Genomic DNA, 19,238 nt, shown 5'->3' on the forward strand with positions numbered 1-19,238 from the left:
TATTTTGTTATATTAGAAGTGATGGTGGATAAATGCCAAGAAACTAACAAAGCAAAAATTGTTGGAGGTGTCCCTCTTGATCTTGTCTCACTCAGATATGCCATTACTGTGCTCAAGGGGGAAGTCTCTTCTCTCTTGAGATCCCAAGACATTCACAAAAGAATAAAAAATAATATTGGGCTAATGGCCAGTGGGTTTCTCCCACAGGCTAATGTGAGTAAACCTATCTGTCTTTTTCTACTATTTTTATTAATTCTATATATATGTAAAGGATGTTTCTTATACATTAGGTGTTTAATGAATGTTGAATTCAGTTAAGTCTATTTGCAGAAAATGGACAATCCTGCCAAAGATTCCAATAATCATCTGATCCAGAATATTCCATATCAACCAGGATGATAATCTGGTTGTTATCATCCTGGTTTTAAAAGCCACAACTCATGGTGCTGACCCTTGAGAAACTGACTACTTGTTATGATATTTTGATTCCCAAGATTTTCACCTAATTAGCCTTTATAAAAGATTAATATTCCTTTTTGATCTAAAGTTTACTATATTGGCACAAACAAAATCTCCCTAAAGGAAGTTCTGGAATAGGTGACGGTAAGGTGATGGGATGAAGTCTTCATTGTTCTTTAGAATCTCAGCATGTCAGAGCTGAAAGAAACCTTTGAGGCCAGCCTTCTCATATTGTTTTTATTTTGTCATTTTTAATTTTTTTATTTAAAAAAATTTTATTTTAATAACAAATTTCCACATAAGTTTTCTGGCTATATGATTCATGTTGTCTCCCTCTCTTTTTCTCTGCTCCCTACCAGAGTTGACAAGCAATTCAGTCTGGATTATACATGTATTATGACACAAAACATATTTCCATATTATTCATTTTTGTAAGCAAATACTCTTATAGAACCAAAACCCTAAATCATATGTTTTCATCTGCATTCTGACTCCCAACAATTCTTTCTCTGGAGGTGGAGAGCTTTCTTTTTCATAAGTCCCTCAGAATTGTTCTGGATCATTGTATTGCCAATAATAGCTAAGTCTATCACAGTCGATTGTTCCATAATATTGCAGTTGCTGTATATAATGTTCTCCTGCTAACCTACTCGCTTTGGGAGAAGAAACAGCCTATACCCCTAAGAGATTTTAAGTATCTCACCCCCAACAGCATACTGCTTAGTAAGGAGTGATTGTTGGGGAGTTCCTTGATGGCTTGCTCAATTTCTTTTTCTGAGATGGGATTGTTTAAGAATTCTATTTCCTCTTTTGTCAATCTAGACAATTTACATTTTTGTAAATATTCACCCATTTCACCTAGATTGTCATATTTATTTCAATATACTTGGGCAAAATAGCTCTTAATAATTAATTTCCTCTTCATTAAAGGTGAAATCACCCTTCTCATCTTTGATACTGTTGATTTGATTTTCTTCTTTCTTTTTTTTAACAAGATTAACCAATACTTTATCTATTTTATTTGTTTTTTCAGAGTACCAGTTCCTATTCTTATTTATTAGTTCAATAGTTCTTTTACTTTTGATTTTATTAATTTCTCCTTTGATTTTTATGATTTCCAGTTTAGTTTTTATCTTGAGTGATTGTTGGGAAATGAGAACCCAACTCTTCTGACTCAAAGACAACTTTACTATAGTTACTTCCTAATTGTTTTGTTTTAGAGGTATTCTGTTGAGGTGACTAAATATTGATGGAAATCCCATTTGCAGAATCCAGGGATGAAATATAAATTATTGCATTCTCTCTGTGGTGAATCACAAGAGAAATGAATAAATGTGGGTACCTAGAGCAGAGAACCCTTTTCATTCTCTAGGCTCAACTTTTTTTCATGGGTTTTCCTGTTTTGGGGTTTTCTTTTTTCCCCCTATTCAAATGGAAAGTGTTATGAAAAGAACACAGGACTCTTGGCATCCAGGGGAGCCTGAGTCCAGTTCTTGCTTCTGACACATGTTATAGCTGTATAACTGTGGCAAATCACTCTCTGAATGCATAAAATAGAGATATAGTGATAAATATCTGTGTTCCCTAATGCACAAGATTGTGAGAAAAGAGGACAGGACTTTAAATTGATAGGTAAATTTGCCTTTAAATTGATAGGTAAATTTATGCTATTCTTTCTGTGCTTTTTTGTTTATTTGTTTTTGTTTTTTTATGTAGTGGCTTGAAAGTTTAGAGGATTTTCCTAAGTGGAAGAGAGCTCAACCTGTGGGGACCGAACTTGGAATCAAAACATTTTGGTTTGAATCTGAGCTTTGCTACTTGCTGTAGGCAAATCTCTTTTTGCTGAGGGCTTTGCCTCAGTTTTCTCATCTGAAAAATGAGGAGGTTGGACTAAATGGTCCTTATATGACTTCCTAGGATTATAACCATATTCTGTGATTCTGTGGGGTATTTAAGATTACTCCTCAATAGACTTTTTTTTAACCCTTACCTTCTGTCTTGGAATCAATACTATGTGTTGGTTCCAGTGCATAAGAGCAGTAAGAGCTGGGCAATTGCACAGGATCACACAGGTAGGAAATGTCTGAGGCCACATTTGAACCCAGGACCTCCCATCTCTGGGCCTGACTCTCAATCCAACAAGTCACCTAGTTGCCCCTCCTTGATAGGTTTTTGAAAGCTTTTGTTTATGTACCAAGAAAAAGAAGCAAGTTTTACCAAGCTATTAGGGCAGCTGTGCTAAGCTGGAGTGCTGGACCTAGAGACAGGAAAGACTCATCCTCCTGAATTCAAATCTGGCCTCAGACATTTACTAGATGTATGACCCTAGGAAAGTCACCTAACTCTTGGCCTCAATTTCCTCATCTGTAAAAATGAGCTGGAGAAGGAAATGTCAAACCACCTCAGTATCTTTGCTGGGAAAACCCCAAATGAGTCATTAAGGGTCAGATAGGACTGAAATGACTGAATAACAACACCAAACTGTAAAGGCTTTTGAGTATGACCCCAGTAATAAACTGTGTGCTTGACAAGTTCAGAGAGGCTCATTACCAGAAATTTGATAATCAAATGATGCTTTAACTGTAGCAACTCCTCAAGATCATATACTAAAGTGTACAAATATCTCTCCCCTCTCCAAGTCATTTACCTTAGTAGCTGCAAATTTATATTCCTAAAAAGCAGGTTCAGCTATTCATCTCCCTGCTCAAGAAACTTCAGTGGCTCCCCGTGACCCTCGAAATAAAATATTAACTCCTGTGACATTTAAAGCCTTTCATAGTCTGGCCCCAGCTTCTCTTTCCAGGCTAGTTGATTATTCCTCTCCTCTTCACTTTGTGGTCCAGCCACACAGACCTCCATGTTCTTTCTTCTCAAAGCCCATCTTTTAGCTCCATGTTTTTGCACAGACTGTACCCCCTGCCTCTCTCTTGTCCTCTGCTTCTCAGAACCCCACATTCCCTTCCAGGCTTACCTTAAGTGGCTCTTCCAAGAAGCTTTTCCCTAATCTTCCAGTCTTTAGTGATCATCTTTCCCTCAGGCACTATTTTCGCCCACTGTTTAAGGAATTTTTATTAAAAGAAGAATTTTATAATCCAAATTACATTTCCTTGCTCAGCTTTCAATATTCTGATATCTAAAACAGTGATGACATTCAGGGAAAAGAATTGCAAAATTAAAGAAAGGAATGCTTCCTGCCTCCCCCATAAAACATTAATTTGCTTTTATACTTTGCTCTTTTTTCTTGGGTTTTGTTTTTAAGTCAATAAGTAATCTAAGTCTAGTATTAAGTTTTCTAGACCTGTCATTTGCTCAGCAATCAGCTTCAGTTTTCGTATATATACATATATATATAATATTTTGCCATTTTTTCCACATTATTTAAATTTTTCAGTTTTTAGATCATTTTCTTCAGTGAAGTAGGTTTCAGTTCTTGGTCCTTGATCTTTTCTTTTAAACATAATAAATTTTTGTTGCTTCATCATTTCAGTAGTATCCACTCTGGGATTGGGAAAGCTCTAGTCTTAGAATTTTCTTGTCCAAGATACTGGAGTGGTCTGCAGTTTCCTTCTCTAGGCATAATAAATGCTTGTTGATGAATTGATTTGATTAGAGAGGTTGTGATCTGCCTTGGCAAAGGAAGTGCATATATCCCTGGAGTCATTAATCCTTTTAAATATCAAAGGGAAGATGATGGCTAAAAGCCTCACACCCACCCAGCTCTCCTGCTCCCCTCTCATTTCAACTGCTTGGAGCTTCCATTCCCATGCTCCAAGAGCTTTGTTTTGGAGATAAGGATCCTACCAGCTTTTTTCTTACTTTGAACTTGCTGCAATCCCATCAGTGAACTTCCTATATTTCTCTTCTAGTCTTTAGCCACTTATTATAACAATGCATCTTCCATTGTCTGAAACTGTTTATGTCAAAGCTAAGTAATCACACTTTATTTTCCAATTGCTTTTCCAGGAAAAGAATTAATGAGAAGTGGATTGTGTTGTTTTGTTTTGAAGCTTCTCAGTACCCAGAAGGGATATCCTTGAATCATCTTTTCTCCATTTTCTCCATTTATGTAACCAGAGATGAACTAATGTTGTTCAGCTAAGATTTAGTGGAGAGGAAAGAGCAAGGAGACCTGTTTGGTTGGACCACAAAGTGAAGAGGAGAGAGTAATGCATCTAACCTGGAAAGAGAAGCTGGAGCCAGATTAGAAAGGGCTTTAAATGACAAACAGAGGAGTTTATATTTTCTTCCAAGGGCTGTGGGGAGCCCTGAAGTTTCCTGAGCAGGGAAGTGACCCAGTTAGACCTGCTTTTTAGGAATGTGGATTTGGCACCTGTGAGGGAAGAGACCCTAGAGAGGGCAGAGACATTTGCATACTTTAGTATATGATCTAGTTACAACATCACTTGGTCACCAGATTTCTGGTGATGCACCCCTCTGAACTTAGCAGCACATTGTTCAAGCCATACTCAAAAGCTTTTTACAGCTTGATAGTGATGTTCGATCATGTCCAATTCTTCGTGACCCTCATTTTGGGGTTTTTCTTGGCAGAGATACTGGAAAGATTTGCTATTTCCTTTTCTAGTTCTTTTTTACAGATGAGGAAACTGAGGCCAATAGGGTTAAGTGATTTTTTTTTTCCCCCAGGGTCACATGGCTACTAAGTGTCAGGGATTGGATTTAAGAACTGGTATAGGTTGTGGAATCTACTTGATCCATTGATAAGGTAGTCTTTAGATAAGTAAATCTACATGATAAAAAGCCTGTGTCTGCCAACAGGGATGAAATAGGTGAAATAGGATGAAATAGATGAAATAGGATGAAAAGCTAAGTGGCATAGTGGGTTGAACACTGGACTGGGCACCCAGTAGACCTGGGTCCATATTCTGCTTCAAGACACTAACTGTATGACCCAGGCAAATCACTTAACCTTTCTCAATCCATTTCCTCATCTGTAAAATGGAAACATTAAGAGAACCTGCCTCACAGGGTGGATTGTTCTGAGGAGCTACTTTTCAGCTCTACATAAATTCTATGACTGATCATGATATTCTTCCTAGCATGGAAGGTCATTTATTTGCCCCCACAGTGATGGGATTTTGTCATAGATGACTTAATATCTGATATTCCTAATGAGTCTCTAGAATTGCCTGGCCCTACATTTTTCTTGGGGATTTGTGATTTTGAGAGACAGCTTTTAATTTAGAGGTTGGAATTCTGGTCAAGAGGTAGAACTGTTCCCATTCTACTGTTAACTAGATTGATCTGTGACTTTGTGACAACTTGTTTCTACATCTATAATGGGAAAGAGGGGACAAATAATTCTTCTTTTCACTCATATACTGTCAGGATATGTAATGGGATTTGTTTATTTTTTGTTTTGGGGTTGGGGTAGAGCACATTTCTAAGAAACTCTTCAGGAAATGAAATTCCACAATAGCCTCTGGTTCTACAATAATTGTTGCATTCTTGGATATCTTTCTTGCAGAAAGTTTTTCCCCTCATTGTCTTTGGTTTTATGTGCCAGAAAAAAACGAGAACTGTTCATCCCCATTCTTCTGATAATGATGGTCCTTTGACTTTTCATCTATGATCCTATTTTCTTTCTTCTTTTTCTTTTTTAAAGACCAATTATTATTTATTCATGCTTCCAGAACCAACTTGAACTGTTGCATTATATCCTCTCAAACTTTTTTAAACAAGGGCAATAGAATTATTCAGTAGATTCTTAACTTTGTTTTCCCAGAGCTACTGTTGCTGTGCTCTGTTGTCTACCCCTCCAGAGTTGAAAGTTAAAATATAAAGCAAATTAACTCTTGTTGAAATGAAACTGTGAATAAACTAATCTGATGGCTGATATTTGGCTTCCAGATGCAATACCATCCTAATATACATCCAGGACAACCACAATGGCATCCTCATTCTCCAAATGTAAGGTAAGCACTTTAGAAGAATATTGTTTTTGTCAATGAGTAAAATAATTATTTTCAAAATTATACTTAGTTACTGAATCAAAAGAAATTTAATAGCAACATCATTCTCAGTGATGACCAAACTAGTCACAAAGGAATAATCACAATATCCACTGTGCAGAAGTTCTCTTAGAGGCAAGTATATTGCCTTTTTGAAATCCTGTTAACTTTGGTGCTTTTTGCGAAAACTTTAAAATGGCCCTTAAAAGCTCTAAGTAATATTTTTTCTTGCCATGGGAACAGAAGTGTAATGAAATGGAAAGAGTCCTGGATTTTGAAGTAAGAACACTTCAATTCAATCCCGACTCTTTGATCAAGTGACCTTGCACAAGTCATTCTGTTCCTCTGCTGAGGCTTCCATTTCCTTCTCAGCAAAATGAAGGGAGTTGGACTAGATCAGAGGTTCTTAACCTTTTTTATGTCATGGACTTCCTTAGCAGTCTGGTCAAACCTATGGACCCCCTCCAAGGATAAAATGTTTTAAAAGCATAAAATAAAATACAGAGGATTGCGGAGGAAACCAATGTTTTAACATAATGTTATCAAAATATTTTTTAAAAACCAAATTTGCAGACCCCAAGTTAAGAACCTCTGGACTTAGATGATCTCTGAGGGTCCTTTTTAGCTCCAAGATTCTGTGATTCTGCCAAGAGGGGCAGCCTACCTTCTGGAAGCATAGGCAGAACTTGGAGTGAAAGAAATAAATATAAACACATTGAGTCAGCACAAAAACCGAAGGCTAACGTTGTACACCAAAGCCTATTACTTGGTGTCCTCAATATACTTGTAGAGAAATTCTGCTGTTCAGAGAGGCATTCAATTTTGTGTGCTTTTAACAGGGACTTTGGTTAGGTGATCCTTTCTAGGGGCATTCTATTGCAAAAGCTATTTGTTTTCTCAGCTTAAGCAACTGAAAACTATATGGAAACATACTTCTGAAAACAAAATTATTACATTTTTACTGCTTAGCCCAGGGACCATGATATTTTCATCAGCCCCGATTTTTCTCATGGAGAAAGGGAGAGGATTTTATGTGTATCATGGCTCATTCTGCCCAGTAGGCTTCCCTAATATGACCCAGCCAAAAACTAATTTCTTCCCCCCTCATGAATCTGAAATCTGATTTTTTCCCCCAAATAACCATCTGAAATGGGAAGTTTGGGGGTGGGGGAGTGAGAAAAATGCTTTGTGCCCCCCGCTGTCCCATATATACCATCATTTCCATCTCATTGTTTTGCATGCAATTTCTCAAGCATTTGTTTCAAACCTCTCGTATTATTTCACCCATAGTTTTATGTTTTCATCCTTCACTAACCATCAACTATGCCAATGGCACAGGCCATCATTTCAGGATGACAGGTCACATTGGAAACCACCCACAAGTGAAGATGACCACAGTTTGCATTATGTCCACAACCAGAACCAGAAGAATTTAGGAGGAATGCAAAGTATGAGTTTGATGTATCAAGATAAACTTATGACAGCCCTTTGAGACTCTTCAGATGTCCCTGACCATCCTAGGCTCATCACATTCCATGAACATTGTCTGTCTTTGCATTTCCTGAGTTTGTGTTGTTTAAAAAAAATGCCTGTAGCTTATCTTTGATTGGCCTTTCTGGGTAGTCTTGAAAGGTCTTTTCAGCCTTTTTATGAATATCTGCAAATAGCCCATAAATCACTGTTGACCACATTGCAAATAAAATGAAGGTCGTAGTTCAAGACTCAGGAATAATTTTTGTTGTTCCAATTTTAAATTTGGAAGTAAAAGTGTATGTTTATTTTTGTTGTGCAGCAAATATACATATATAGATATAGATATATATCTTTGTTATTTAACTGATGGGACCATTGGCATAAAAACACAGTAAAATGAAAAGACCCCCTGGACTGAAGGGTCAAGAAACTGAAGTTCTTATCCTAGATTTGCTACTTGCTGGTGATATGACCGTAGACCAGTTGCTTCCCTCTGGGTGACTTTAGTTTTTTCATCTGTAAAATGGGCAGGTATTGGACTAAATGACTTTCTGATACTATCCAAAGCTAGGGAGTTAAAATTTATTTTTCATGTTTTTTGGGTTTTTTTTTAATATTAATTGCTGCCAGGTTGAAGTTTTAGATGGGAAATCATGTTCCAACTCTTATAATGAGAAGCACAGTGGCTTGGGGGAGGGGGAGAGGAGAGCGAGAGAGAGACACCACCTTGGAACCACAAAGACCCTGTGCCATACTGACTTTGTGATCCTGGGCCAATCGCTTAACCTTTTGGAGCTCTGGGCCATACTGTAAGACTAGAAATGGCAGAACAGGTACCAGCCTGCTTTGATAGAGAAAGTCGTTCACCAGGAGCTCACTATGATGACATCACAGGTCCACATCCTGTCCTATCATGGAAATTGCAATATACATTTCTCTGAGAGGAAGACCTCTTTTTTTCCTGGAAAGATTTAAAAATCTTTATGGAATTTACTGGAAGACCTTCTAGAGGGAGAATAAATGTTTTGTATCTTGCAGAGCATCAATCACTACTTTTTGATTTATTGATTGTACTAATCATAACCATGTGCTATCCCCAGGGGTAGTAGTTGCTGCTATAAATCATTTAAATAATGCCTTAATGATGGGTGCTGCTATCTTGCCTGATTTAAAAAAAAAAAGATAATTCTGAATACAAACTAAAGGTTGGTAGAATGTATCATTTTTTCTGCTTGCACTCTCTCAAAAGATAATCATTGCCATCCACAATGCATTTGGAGAGTCTGATGAAATTCAGATGGGATGGGGGTTGGGGGATTTGACTTTTGTGTAGTCCTGCCAGGGTGCAGGATCAGGTGTGTGCCACTGCCTTGTCAGAAGTGCCTGAAGCCATCCTTTTTGCTACCTTGGGGTGAAATCTGTATCTAAAACCAACTTACTGCCTTAGTCTAGCCCCTACTTTTAAATTAAGCAGAATAAGCATTATGCTTTTTCCTCTGGTCCCTTAAGACTAAAAGACTTGAACCATATTCATTTCACCCTTTTATAAAATTAAGAGAATATAGTGCCATTCTTTCTGACTTATTCATTGCAGTCAGATCTGTCCTGATTTTTAAAAAATATCTTGAGATCCTTTATATTAGTTCAATTTTAGGTTAAAATACAGCAGTTCTTGATTTTTATACATGCCTATTCAGCAAGGGAGAAACCCAACCCATTCCCTTCAGAAGTAGGTTTGATCATCTACAACTCTCCATTTTAAAAAGAAATTGTTTATAAATGTTCTCCTTTTTAGCAGTTGTTTTGATCTTCAGTGTATGTGCTAAGTACAAATTATGTGTCCTGAATCTTTAATCCGTCTTGATACATTTTTACGTAAATGCGTTTCAAAGGAATAAAGATCATTTGTTGTGTTTTGACTCTTAAATTACTTTTGATGAGTTCCTGATGTTTCTTGGAAGTGTCTTATGGGGAATCCATGCATCAGCACACTTGGATACCAGAATTCTTGTCTTAAGTGAACTTGGGACCATCTTGTATGGAGCAAGACCTCCTTGGAACTTCATCATCTTGGATGGTGCTATCATTTTTACAAGTCTCTCACATCTTCAGCTATGAATGGGTTTATACTATATATTGTCAGTTGCTAAGCATTTATTAAGTTTCTATTGTGTTCTGGGTGAGCAGTGGGCTACAAATGCAAGCAAAATAGTCACTACTTATATTCTGATGACATGCCAGCAATTATGTGTACAAATAAGTACAAAACAGGCTGAATTGGCAAAATCAACAAAGGGAAGGCACTAGCATTGAGGGAGATCAGGAAAGGATTCTCAGAGAAGGTAGTGTTGATATTCCTGTTTCCTTAGCACTATCACAGGGTAACAAAATATTGGGAAGCAGAGAAGCCCATGACCCTTTCATGTTATCCCAAGACAATCAATGGCACAGTTAAATGACATGACAGAGAATTGAGGAACATAATTAACCCTACAACAGTGAAGGATCATAGTCTACAGTTATTTGGTGGCAGGACAAACTACATATATAATTGAATTTCCCCAAGGGTATCTGTATTGCAACATAGTACTTGGGAGGCAGTGAAGGGTGTAGGGGAAAAGCATTGATGTGGAAGAGATCTGGATTTGCATCCTGTTGGCCATGGACAAGTCTTAGCCTTTTTAAATGAGGGATAATAACATATACATGACTTACCTAGTAGAATTTTTATGAGAAAAGTATTTCTGAAGCATAAGCATCCTAGAAAATTTATAAGCTAATGGTACAGTTTTTTAGAAAGGCCCAATGTTCTACCCTGTCTAGATCTTTTTGAATGTTGACTGACATCCAAGGTTTCAGGGGTTTTTCACAGGGTCAGCTAAAAATTTTATAAACATGTCATCTCTGCCCCAACAAATGTTATATCTGAACTCCACATTTTAAACTTTTATTTACCAGTTATTTTTGTCACAGTAATTTCTGTACATGCTAACTGAAAAAAAAATGAATCTTCCCCTATAAAAAAGTAAAAGTTAAAACCAGCTAATGCAGTGACCCCATCTGATGACATATGCAACTTTACACAGTCATAGCCCCCCACCCCCACTACCGACTTCTCAAACAGAAGGAGGGAGGTACTTCCACTCCCCTCCAGAACCAATAGAGACCATTACAATTACTCAGTTAAGCCATGTATTTTTGAAAGTTATCATATAAGACAGTCTTTTCAAGATTGAAAATTGGAAGGAAAAAAAACCCCATGTATCTGAAATGGTATAACTACCTCTCAGAAACTTTCCAGAAGGAACCAGATGTATAAACAGGGCCAAAAGTCACTTTCTCAACATTAATGCTATAATGAAACGATACATTTCTAGCTTAGGAGTTCTCTGTCTTGTCCTTTGGATGCCAGTTTCCTTTTTAGTGGTTTCCCTCTTGGTTTTCCAGTTTTCCAGCCTTCTTTCATCCTACCCCTGTATAGTTACACAACTTACTTTTTCTCTAGCAGGAGGGAATATTAGGGCACAAACTATAAGCAGAGTAGACACCTCATAAATTACAGTTTGATTTTTTTTTCAGACAGCTTAATACAGATAAAAAATCCTCAGATTTTTCTGCTATTACAGCAGAAATTAGACAGAAATAAGACACAGTACCATTTATCTTACTTCACTAACCTCTTTTTCTAAGCTGGAGCTTTTAAATGTCATAATTTTGAACTAAACTACTCAACTTCTATCCTCTTTTTGAATTGAACTGCTATAGCTCTCTCCCTACTATTGTCTCCAGAAGATTAGGTAATGCTGGTTCTTAAATGGACCCCAAGTCCAGCCTTTCCTCTTCTGCTCAGAATCATATGACTCTTGTGACCATCTTCCTTGTGAACTTATTGTTCACAATTGTGATACTAGAAATCCCTTTCTTATCACTGCTTTCCCTCTCTAAACCTTATTCTTTTCCTTAAAGCATTCTAGATCATTGATTTCTCCCCTTATGTTCCTTTTTCCCCTGCTTTTTCAATGTTCCAGCAGGCTCTGATTCCTGCTTGTACATGCTGAACCTCGAATTCTCCATCTCCCTCTCAGTTTTGTTCTTTAGGCCCTTCTTTCATTCGTCATTCTATCCTTTGTCTCTGTCTCTCTTGTGTTCACAGCTCCCCTCTCCACCCCCATCCCAGAATATGATCAGCTCTCAGACAATTACCTATTTCACTTATATTAAAATATCATAATTTGAGGCTCCTCAGTGGCATGGAAGATTAGCATGCTGGGCCCAGAGTTAAGAAGACCCGAATTCACATTCAGCCTCAGACATTCAGCAGCTATATGACACTAGGTGAGTCACTTAACTTCTCTCTAGCTCAGTTTCCTCAACTATAAAATGAGGATAATAGTAATACCTGCCTCCCAGGTTTGTTTTAAGAATCAAATGAGATATTTAAAAAGTGCTTGGCATGGGGCCTGGCATAAAGTAGGTGTTTAAATGCTCATTTCCTTCCTTCCTTCCTTCCATCCTTCCTCACACTCCTACTTTAAGAATATTTCATATAGCCTACTAGATCCCCATGGACATGATCCTAGTCTAGCCAAGACATTCCCAGGCAGACAGGCTGTGGCCAAACTTTCTCTTCACATTCACAAGCACACTGGCAAATTTTAAAATCAGTTCAGCCAATGGCAAACTCTAACAGGTACAACTTGAGATGATAAATATTTGTTAGGTACCCACACACAGTATGTGCTGTGTTAGCTTCTGTGCAATAGAGTTTGGCTAAGCCATAGTCCCTGCCCTTATAAGTTTAAAGTCTAGTCGAGTAGGTAAAATATAAAGTTATATTACACAGTTTTACCCGCTAACCTTACGATGTAAACTCCTTAAGGGTATCTGGAACAGGTTCACGAACAGTGGATCCTCTCCATATAAATTAATACATAATGTAATCAGGAGCAGGAGTGTGAGATAGAAGTTTATTCTTTCACAAAAGGGGCCTTTCCCAGCTTCGTATGCTTAAGGAATGCCAAAATATTGAGTCCAAAGACCCAATTTAGAGGATCTTCCAATCATAGAAACCCCCTGTTCCTTCCCACTTCCCTCCTCCCATTCTTTGTTCTGGCCAGATGTTGTTGTCATTTTTGACATCTTTAAAAGATAAGTGAGTTCCTGGGTTGTAGATTACAAGATAAGGGAGTTGACACGTCAAGGGTTTTAGTTTGTTTTTTTTTTGGGGGGGGTGTTCTAAAAGGAAGGGAAAATACTAATGTCTATCTAGGTTCTTGAAAATATTAGGGCAAAACACTTGTGAAAAAGACAGATTACATCCCACTTGGGGGCAAGGAATTTTCATTTTGTTTTTGTATTCTCAGTGCCTCATAGTAGGCTCTTGAATTTAAAATAATTTTTTGAGTCTTATGGAGAAGAGCATTATTAACCAGGGGGACCTCAGCAGGTGATATTAGGCCTGTGTTTTAATGGTCAAGAGTCCGATAAGTGAAGAGGTGGAAGAAAAGATTCCAGATAAAAAGGAATGGTGTGAATATAGAAGCATAGTGCATGGAGGCAGTAATACGAGGTAAGACTAAAAAGCTAGAAAAGAAGATCAAGTTGTGGAGGGCCATGGATGCCAGAAGAACTTAAACTTTACTGGGCCCTCAGAGGAAATGTGAATAATTTTGAGCAGATCTATGCTTAATGTATATTATTCTGTCAATGATATGAAGAATGGAAGCAAATTATAGGGAGGCTACCAGAACAGACTAGACAGCAAGCAGGATCATAGATTTAGGGCTGAAGACCTTTGGAATCAAATCCAGGCCCCTCATTTTATGGATGCAGATACTGAGGTCCAGAGGTTACATGACTTACCTAAGGTTTCACAGGTGCCCTCATCACTTGACTACTCATCCTTTTTGGGGGGGGGGCAGTTCACATCATTTTATTTATTTATTTGTTTGTTCGTTTATTTATTTATTTATTTTAGAGTGTTTTTCCATGGTTACATGATTCTTGTTCTCTCCCTCCCTTCTTCCCTCCCCCTCCCGAAGCTGACAAGCAATTCCATTGAGTTATAAATGTCTTCTTATTGAGTACTCATTTTTTGACTGAATCTAGTGAGTTTGATTTTTCCCTGCAATAGTGAAGCAGGATTTTATGCAAGAAATATGAAGGTGATATCAACAGAACTTGGGAAATGATTTCGGGAAAGTCAAAGATAAAATTATAAACGTGAAAACCAAATGAATGGCAGTACCACTCATGAAAACGATTCTATCAGAAGAAGTGAATCTGGAAGAAAAAGGTAGCTTAGCTTGGGCTACATAGAGTACAAGTTAATTAGGTGACTGGGTAGAGTGTCCTTCAAGGAGGTAAGAGTTGTAGGTCTTGAGTTCTGGAAATGGATGAATGTCTACCTACATGTAGAGATTGTGGCAGCCATCTACCCAAAAGAAGTAATTTAATTGGAGCATCCAGAAGTTAAAACTGGCCATCTGAGAGAATGAGAAGAGAGACCTTTGGAAAATGCTCATATTTAAAGGAAAGAGCTTCTGCCAGGAGAAGGAGCAGGGAATGATGTGCAATGAATTTAGTTTCACAGAAATCAAGAGAAGAAAGGTTAAGCGTGGGTAGTAATATTGAATGCTTCAGTGAGATTGATTCAGGTAAGGACTAATAAGTTGCTGGACTTGACCAGAAAGACAGTTGACTTGGTAGAAATACAGGAAGGATAGAGGGGACACCAGAATTCTGGGTCTTGAAAAGAAATTGAAGTAGAGATTATAGGTACAGCACCCTGAGCTATGAACAGAAGGTGAGAACTGGGGCTGTAGCAGATAGCCAATGTTTTTATTTGAACCCAGACCAGGAAGGCCTGGGTTCAAGATTCATTTGTCACATATTGACTCTCTAATCCTGGGCAAGACACTTCTTGGTGCTCTAACTTCTCAAGAGAAGATGTTAACCTACACTAGTGAAGGGTTATTGTTTTTTCCGCCTGGGAGTTTACCTTACTATTGTAATCCCAAATCCAGCCTATCCATTCAAATAATTTATTTTCATGAAATTATTTGTTTCATGGAAATAAGAAAACAAATTTAAAATACAGGTAACCCTTCCACATTGTAACTTTTCCTATTGAGGTTTTGATATTAAGAAATTAAATAGAAAAATTTTGAGAGTTTTTCAAAAGCCACAGACAACCTAGAAAAGGTTTAGAAATTCAGAAATGCATAAAATATGTTGTGTTGCATAATAGTGACATGTTTTATCTTTCAATACCATAAATATGTATAGTAAACATTTCATTAAAAAAGGAAAAATTCAGACTTCTCTAGTATGAAGAGAGGGACACATTTTTTAATTTTATTTTTATTGTCATGCAAAACACTTCCATATTGGTCATTGTAAGAGCACACTCCTACATAACCAGAACCCCAAAATAAAACAATAAATACACCAATGTAAAAGGCAGCTCCAACAATTCTTCCTTTGGAGGTGGATAGCATTCCCCATCATAAGTCTTTCAGGATTGTCCCAGATCAGTGCATTACTGAGAGGAGCCAAGTTTTCACAGATAATCATCATCCAATATTGCTGTTATTGTGTACAACGTTCTCCACTTCTGCTTATTTCACTCTGCATCAGTTGCTGTGGATCTTTCCAGATTTTTCTGAAATCATCCTGCTTATCATTTCTTATAGCCCAATAATATTCCATCCCCAAAGGCCAAATATTTTTACAGGGATTTTTCAGATTGCAAGGGCTCTGTGCCCCTAACCCCCTTGATGAGGAAGGGAAATCTGTACATTCAATCATTTGGGATTGATACAAAACCTGTCCTCATGACTAAGTTGGAGGTAGCAATTAACCCTCACAAAGGGAAGCAAAGAACTACAACCCGCTAGGTTAATGTGTGGATAGAACTCTTGACATAGAATCAGGAAGACTCATCTTTCTGAGTTCAAATCTGGCCTCAGACACTAGCTATGTGACCCAGGCAAGTCACTTAACTCTCTCTGCCTTGGTTTCCTCATCTGTCAAGTGAGCTGGAGAAGGAAATGACAAGTCACTCCAATGTCTTTGCCAAGAAAATTCCAAACAGGGCTTTGAAGAATAATGTCCAAACAGAAGAGTTGGACATGACTGAACAATGACAAGGATAATATGTAGAGTCTGAAATAAAATGAATTTCGTAAGGGTCAAACAGCCTCATGTAGGAAGAGAAAACAAGCTGCAAATGCAGAATGTGCACCAACAGGATCTGAGAGATACTGGACTATTGTTACGAGAACATGATACTGGGACTTTTAGGAAGTAGGACAGGCAGAACTACAGGGTAACCCCACCCCCAATTATGTTTGGCATTGGATACACCCTTACTAAAGTATTGAATTTGGCTATAGAAAAGTTGGAGACAGTTCTAGAAAGAAAGTCACTTACACAAACAAGGATTTGGTGGCTATTAAAAAAAAACCCAGCTGAAATGAAATTGTATTGTAATTACCTACTGTAATTTTTTAAATTAGTAAGTGGCATATATTCATGACTGTCATAACTAAAAGTACAAAGAAAAGAATACCCTATTTTCTTTTAAGACGGAGAGTTCGTTTAGAGCTCTGATTCATTTTCTGAGGAGGAGAAAGCCTAAGAGAAACGCCTGCAGAAGTAGGGCGGGTAGGAAAGAACAGTTAAGAAAAATGAAAGAAACCTTTGTCACAGAATAGACTGCACCTAGTCTAGAACTGAAGGTAAGATCCATTTCACTTGGCAGGAGACATCGTACGTAGTGGATACTTAATATTTGAATTTAAACGATGATTCTTAAAAGTGTTATCCCCAAGATCCCTTCAGGGAGTCCTTGAGATCAAAACATTTCAGTTTTTAATGAATGTTTTTCCAATATTTATTTATTTAAATGCTATGTAAAACAGCTAACCAGACACTTAAATTTCTAATATGATAAATGTCACGAGAAAGAAACAAAATCTCTGATAATTTTTAAGAGTTTAAAGGGGTTTCGAGACCAAGAAGTTTCGATGGAATAAAGATATGCTACAAAAAAAAGATTTCAACAAATATTTAAGTTCCACTGGTTAGACTTTCTAACCTGGGGCTTGTAAACTTTAAAAAATATACATGTTTTGATATCTGTTTCAATATGATTGGTTTTCTTTTTAATCTCGTGTATTTTATACATCTAGAATATTATTCCAAAGAGGGCATAGGCTTCAACCATAGACCAAAGAGGGTCCATCACACAAAAAAGGTTAAGAATCACAGTAGGCCTACTGTGGACATCATAATGTGCCTACACAGTTCCGAGGAGACAGAAACTTGAAATGGTAACTTCTACTAATTACTGAGGCAGATAGATGGGGAAAGGAAATAGGTGTTTTGATAGCACCTCTTTTGTGCTAGGTACTATGCTAATAAGTCCTTATAGATATCTCATTTGATTCTCATAACAACACTGAGATGTCATTATTATCTCCATTTTATAATTGAGGAAACAGAGGCAAATAATTTAAATGTCTTGCCCAAGGTCATATAGCTAATAAGTGTTGGAGGTCACATTTAAACTCAGATCTTCCTACCTCCAGGTCAAGGACTAGAGATAGAAATCCACTGTGCCACTTAGCTAGCTGCCCCCCAAAAAGTGGCACCATGGCTAGAATTCTGGGCTTTGAAAGACCTACGTTCAAATTCTGCCTCAGAAACCTGCAAGCTCTGTGACCTTGGGCAAGTTACTCAACCCCTCTCAATCTCTATCTGTAAAATGAATTTAGACTTGATATTTAAAGGTCCCTCTCCGGCAGCTAGGTGGTGCCGTGGATCAAATACCAGTCCTGAAATCAGGAAGACCCAAGTTTTAAATCTGGCTTCAGATACTTATTAGCTCAGTGACCCTTTTTGCCTCAGTTTCCTCCTCTTTAACGTGAGCTGGAGAAGGAAATGACAAACCATGACAGTTATCTGCCAAGAAAACCCCAAATGGGGCCATGGGGGGACTGTCATGACTGAGATCATTTTAAAGCATTCAGCACAGGAGTTGGCACATATATAAATAATAAACCTTATAATAAGTATTAAGCTATCATGGTATCTTTATAAAGGAAGCCTGTGGTGGTCAGACCACATCTAGAAGCTGTATTTAGTTTGGATGTCACTTTAGAGGAAGGAACTGATACGCCAAGGAAAAGCCAAAGAAGTGTGGTCAAAGTCCTCAAGAAATCAGTCGAAAGGACCAGGAATGTTTCGCCTGGAGAAAAGACCATTTAGAAGAGACGGAGAGTTGTCCCCATTTACTTGAAAAGCTGTCACATGGAGAGAAGTCCTGGAAAAGATGGTAGATGCTGCAGAAGAATTTTAGGGTTCGTGTAATAAGTAAAGCACTTCCTAATAACTGTATTATTACTATTAAAAAGTAGAATGTGGGCAGCTAGATGGCTCGGTGGATAGAGAGGCAAACCTGGAGACAGGAGGTCCTGGGTTCAAATGTGGCCTCAGGTACTTCCTCACTGTAACCATGGGCAAGTTACTTAACCCCAAACGCCTGGCTCTTTCCACTCTTCTGCCTTGAAACTGATATTTAGGATCAATTCTAAGACAGAAGGTAAGAAGGTTTTTTTGTTTTGTTTTTAAGTAGAATGGGGTTGTCTTAGTAGAGAGGAGTGTGTGTGTCTATCTCTGCCCCACCCCATCCCACCATGGTTTGCTGTAACTGGAGGACTCCAAAAAAAAGGTATGATTGCCACTGTCCAGTGATATTGTAGAGGGAAGTCAGATATAAGCTGGAATAAATGGTCCCTGAGGTGCTGTGCTGGTGATAAAGAGAAACACTGAAAACTCAGACTCCAAGGTAAGTACGTTGATTCGTATCGTGGTTACAACACCACTTATGGCCCCACCTGCCAGCAGCCAGCAATTAAGTGTGCAGTTATGCTCAGCCCTGTCTCCTAAAGCTCCTGGTTCCTAACCACTTCTCTAGTAGTCCTGCCCTGCAGCTCCGCCATCTTCCCCTATTGGCCCCAACTCTGGAGACACCACTGGATGCTTCGCTGCTAGGCTGATGCATCCAGAGCCAGAGTTATCGTTCCCAGTACCTGTCATTGCCATTTGCTGCTGTGGCTCCTTTGGGTATGGGGATGAGAATAGGAGTGCTAACCATCACCCACTAATGAGACCACAGGGTAAACGTGAGGGGCCATCATCCCAATAGGGAATTCTGAACACATTTCAGATTTTTTGTTGGGAAGACTTTATTCTGCCAAGGGCAGCGCTCTCTCTCTCTCTCTCTCTCTCTCTCTCTCTCTCTCTCTCTTCTCTCTCTCTCTCTCTCTCTCT

At 38.1% G+C, this 19,238-nt stretch overlaps 1 protein-coding gene across 2 annotated transcripts in view; it reads left to right on the plus strand.

Annotated features, from left to right (window-relative positions):
* EPB41L4B (erythrocyte membrane protein band 4.1 like 4B) overlaps positions 1-19,238 on the plus strand; it is a 263,630-nt gene that overhangs the window by 151,680 nt on the left and 92,712 nt on the right. Inside the window, exons 15-16 of one of the 2 annotated variants that reach the window (XM_044660784.1) lie at positions 6,328-6,392; positions 7,767-8,203. In XM_044660784.1, coding sequence (XP_044516719.1) covers positions 6,328-6,392; positions 7,767-7,920 — 219 coding nt within the window. In that variant the 3' untranslated portion in view covers positions 7,921-8,203. Of the gene's footprint in view, positions 1-6,327; positions 6,393-7,766; positions 8,204-19,238 lie in introns of those variants that run through there. The other variant, XM_044660774.1, reaches the window with a different exon arrangement.

Source organism: Gracilinanus agilis, chromosome 1, assembly GCF_016433145.1.
Source record: "Gracilinanus agilis isolate LMUSP501 chromosome 1, AgileGrace, whole genome shotgun sequence".
Lineage (NCBI taxonomy): Eukaryota > Metazoa > Chordata > Mammalia > Didelphimorphia > Didelphidae > Gracilinanus > Gracilinanus agilis.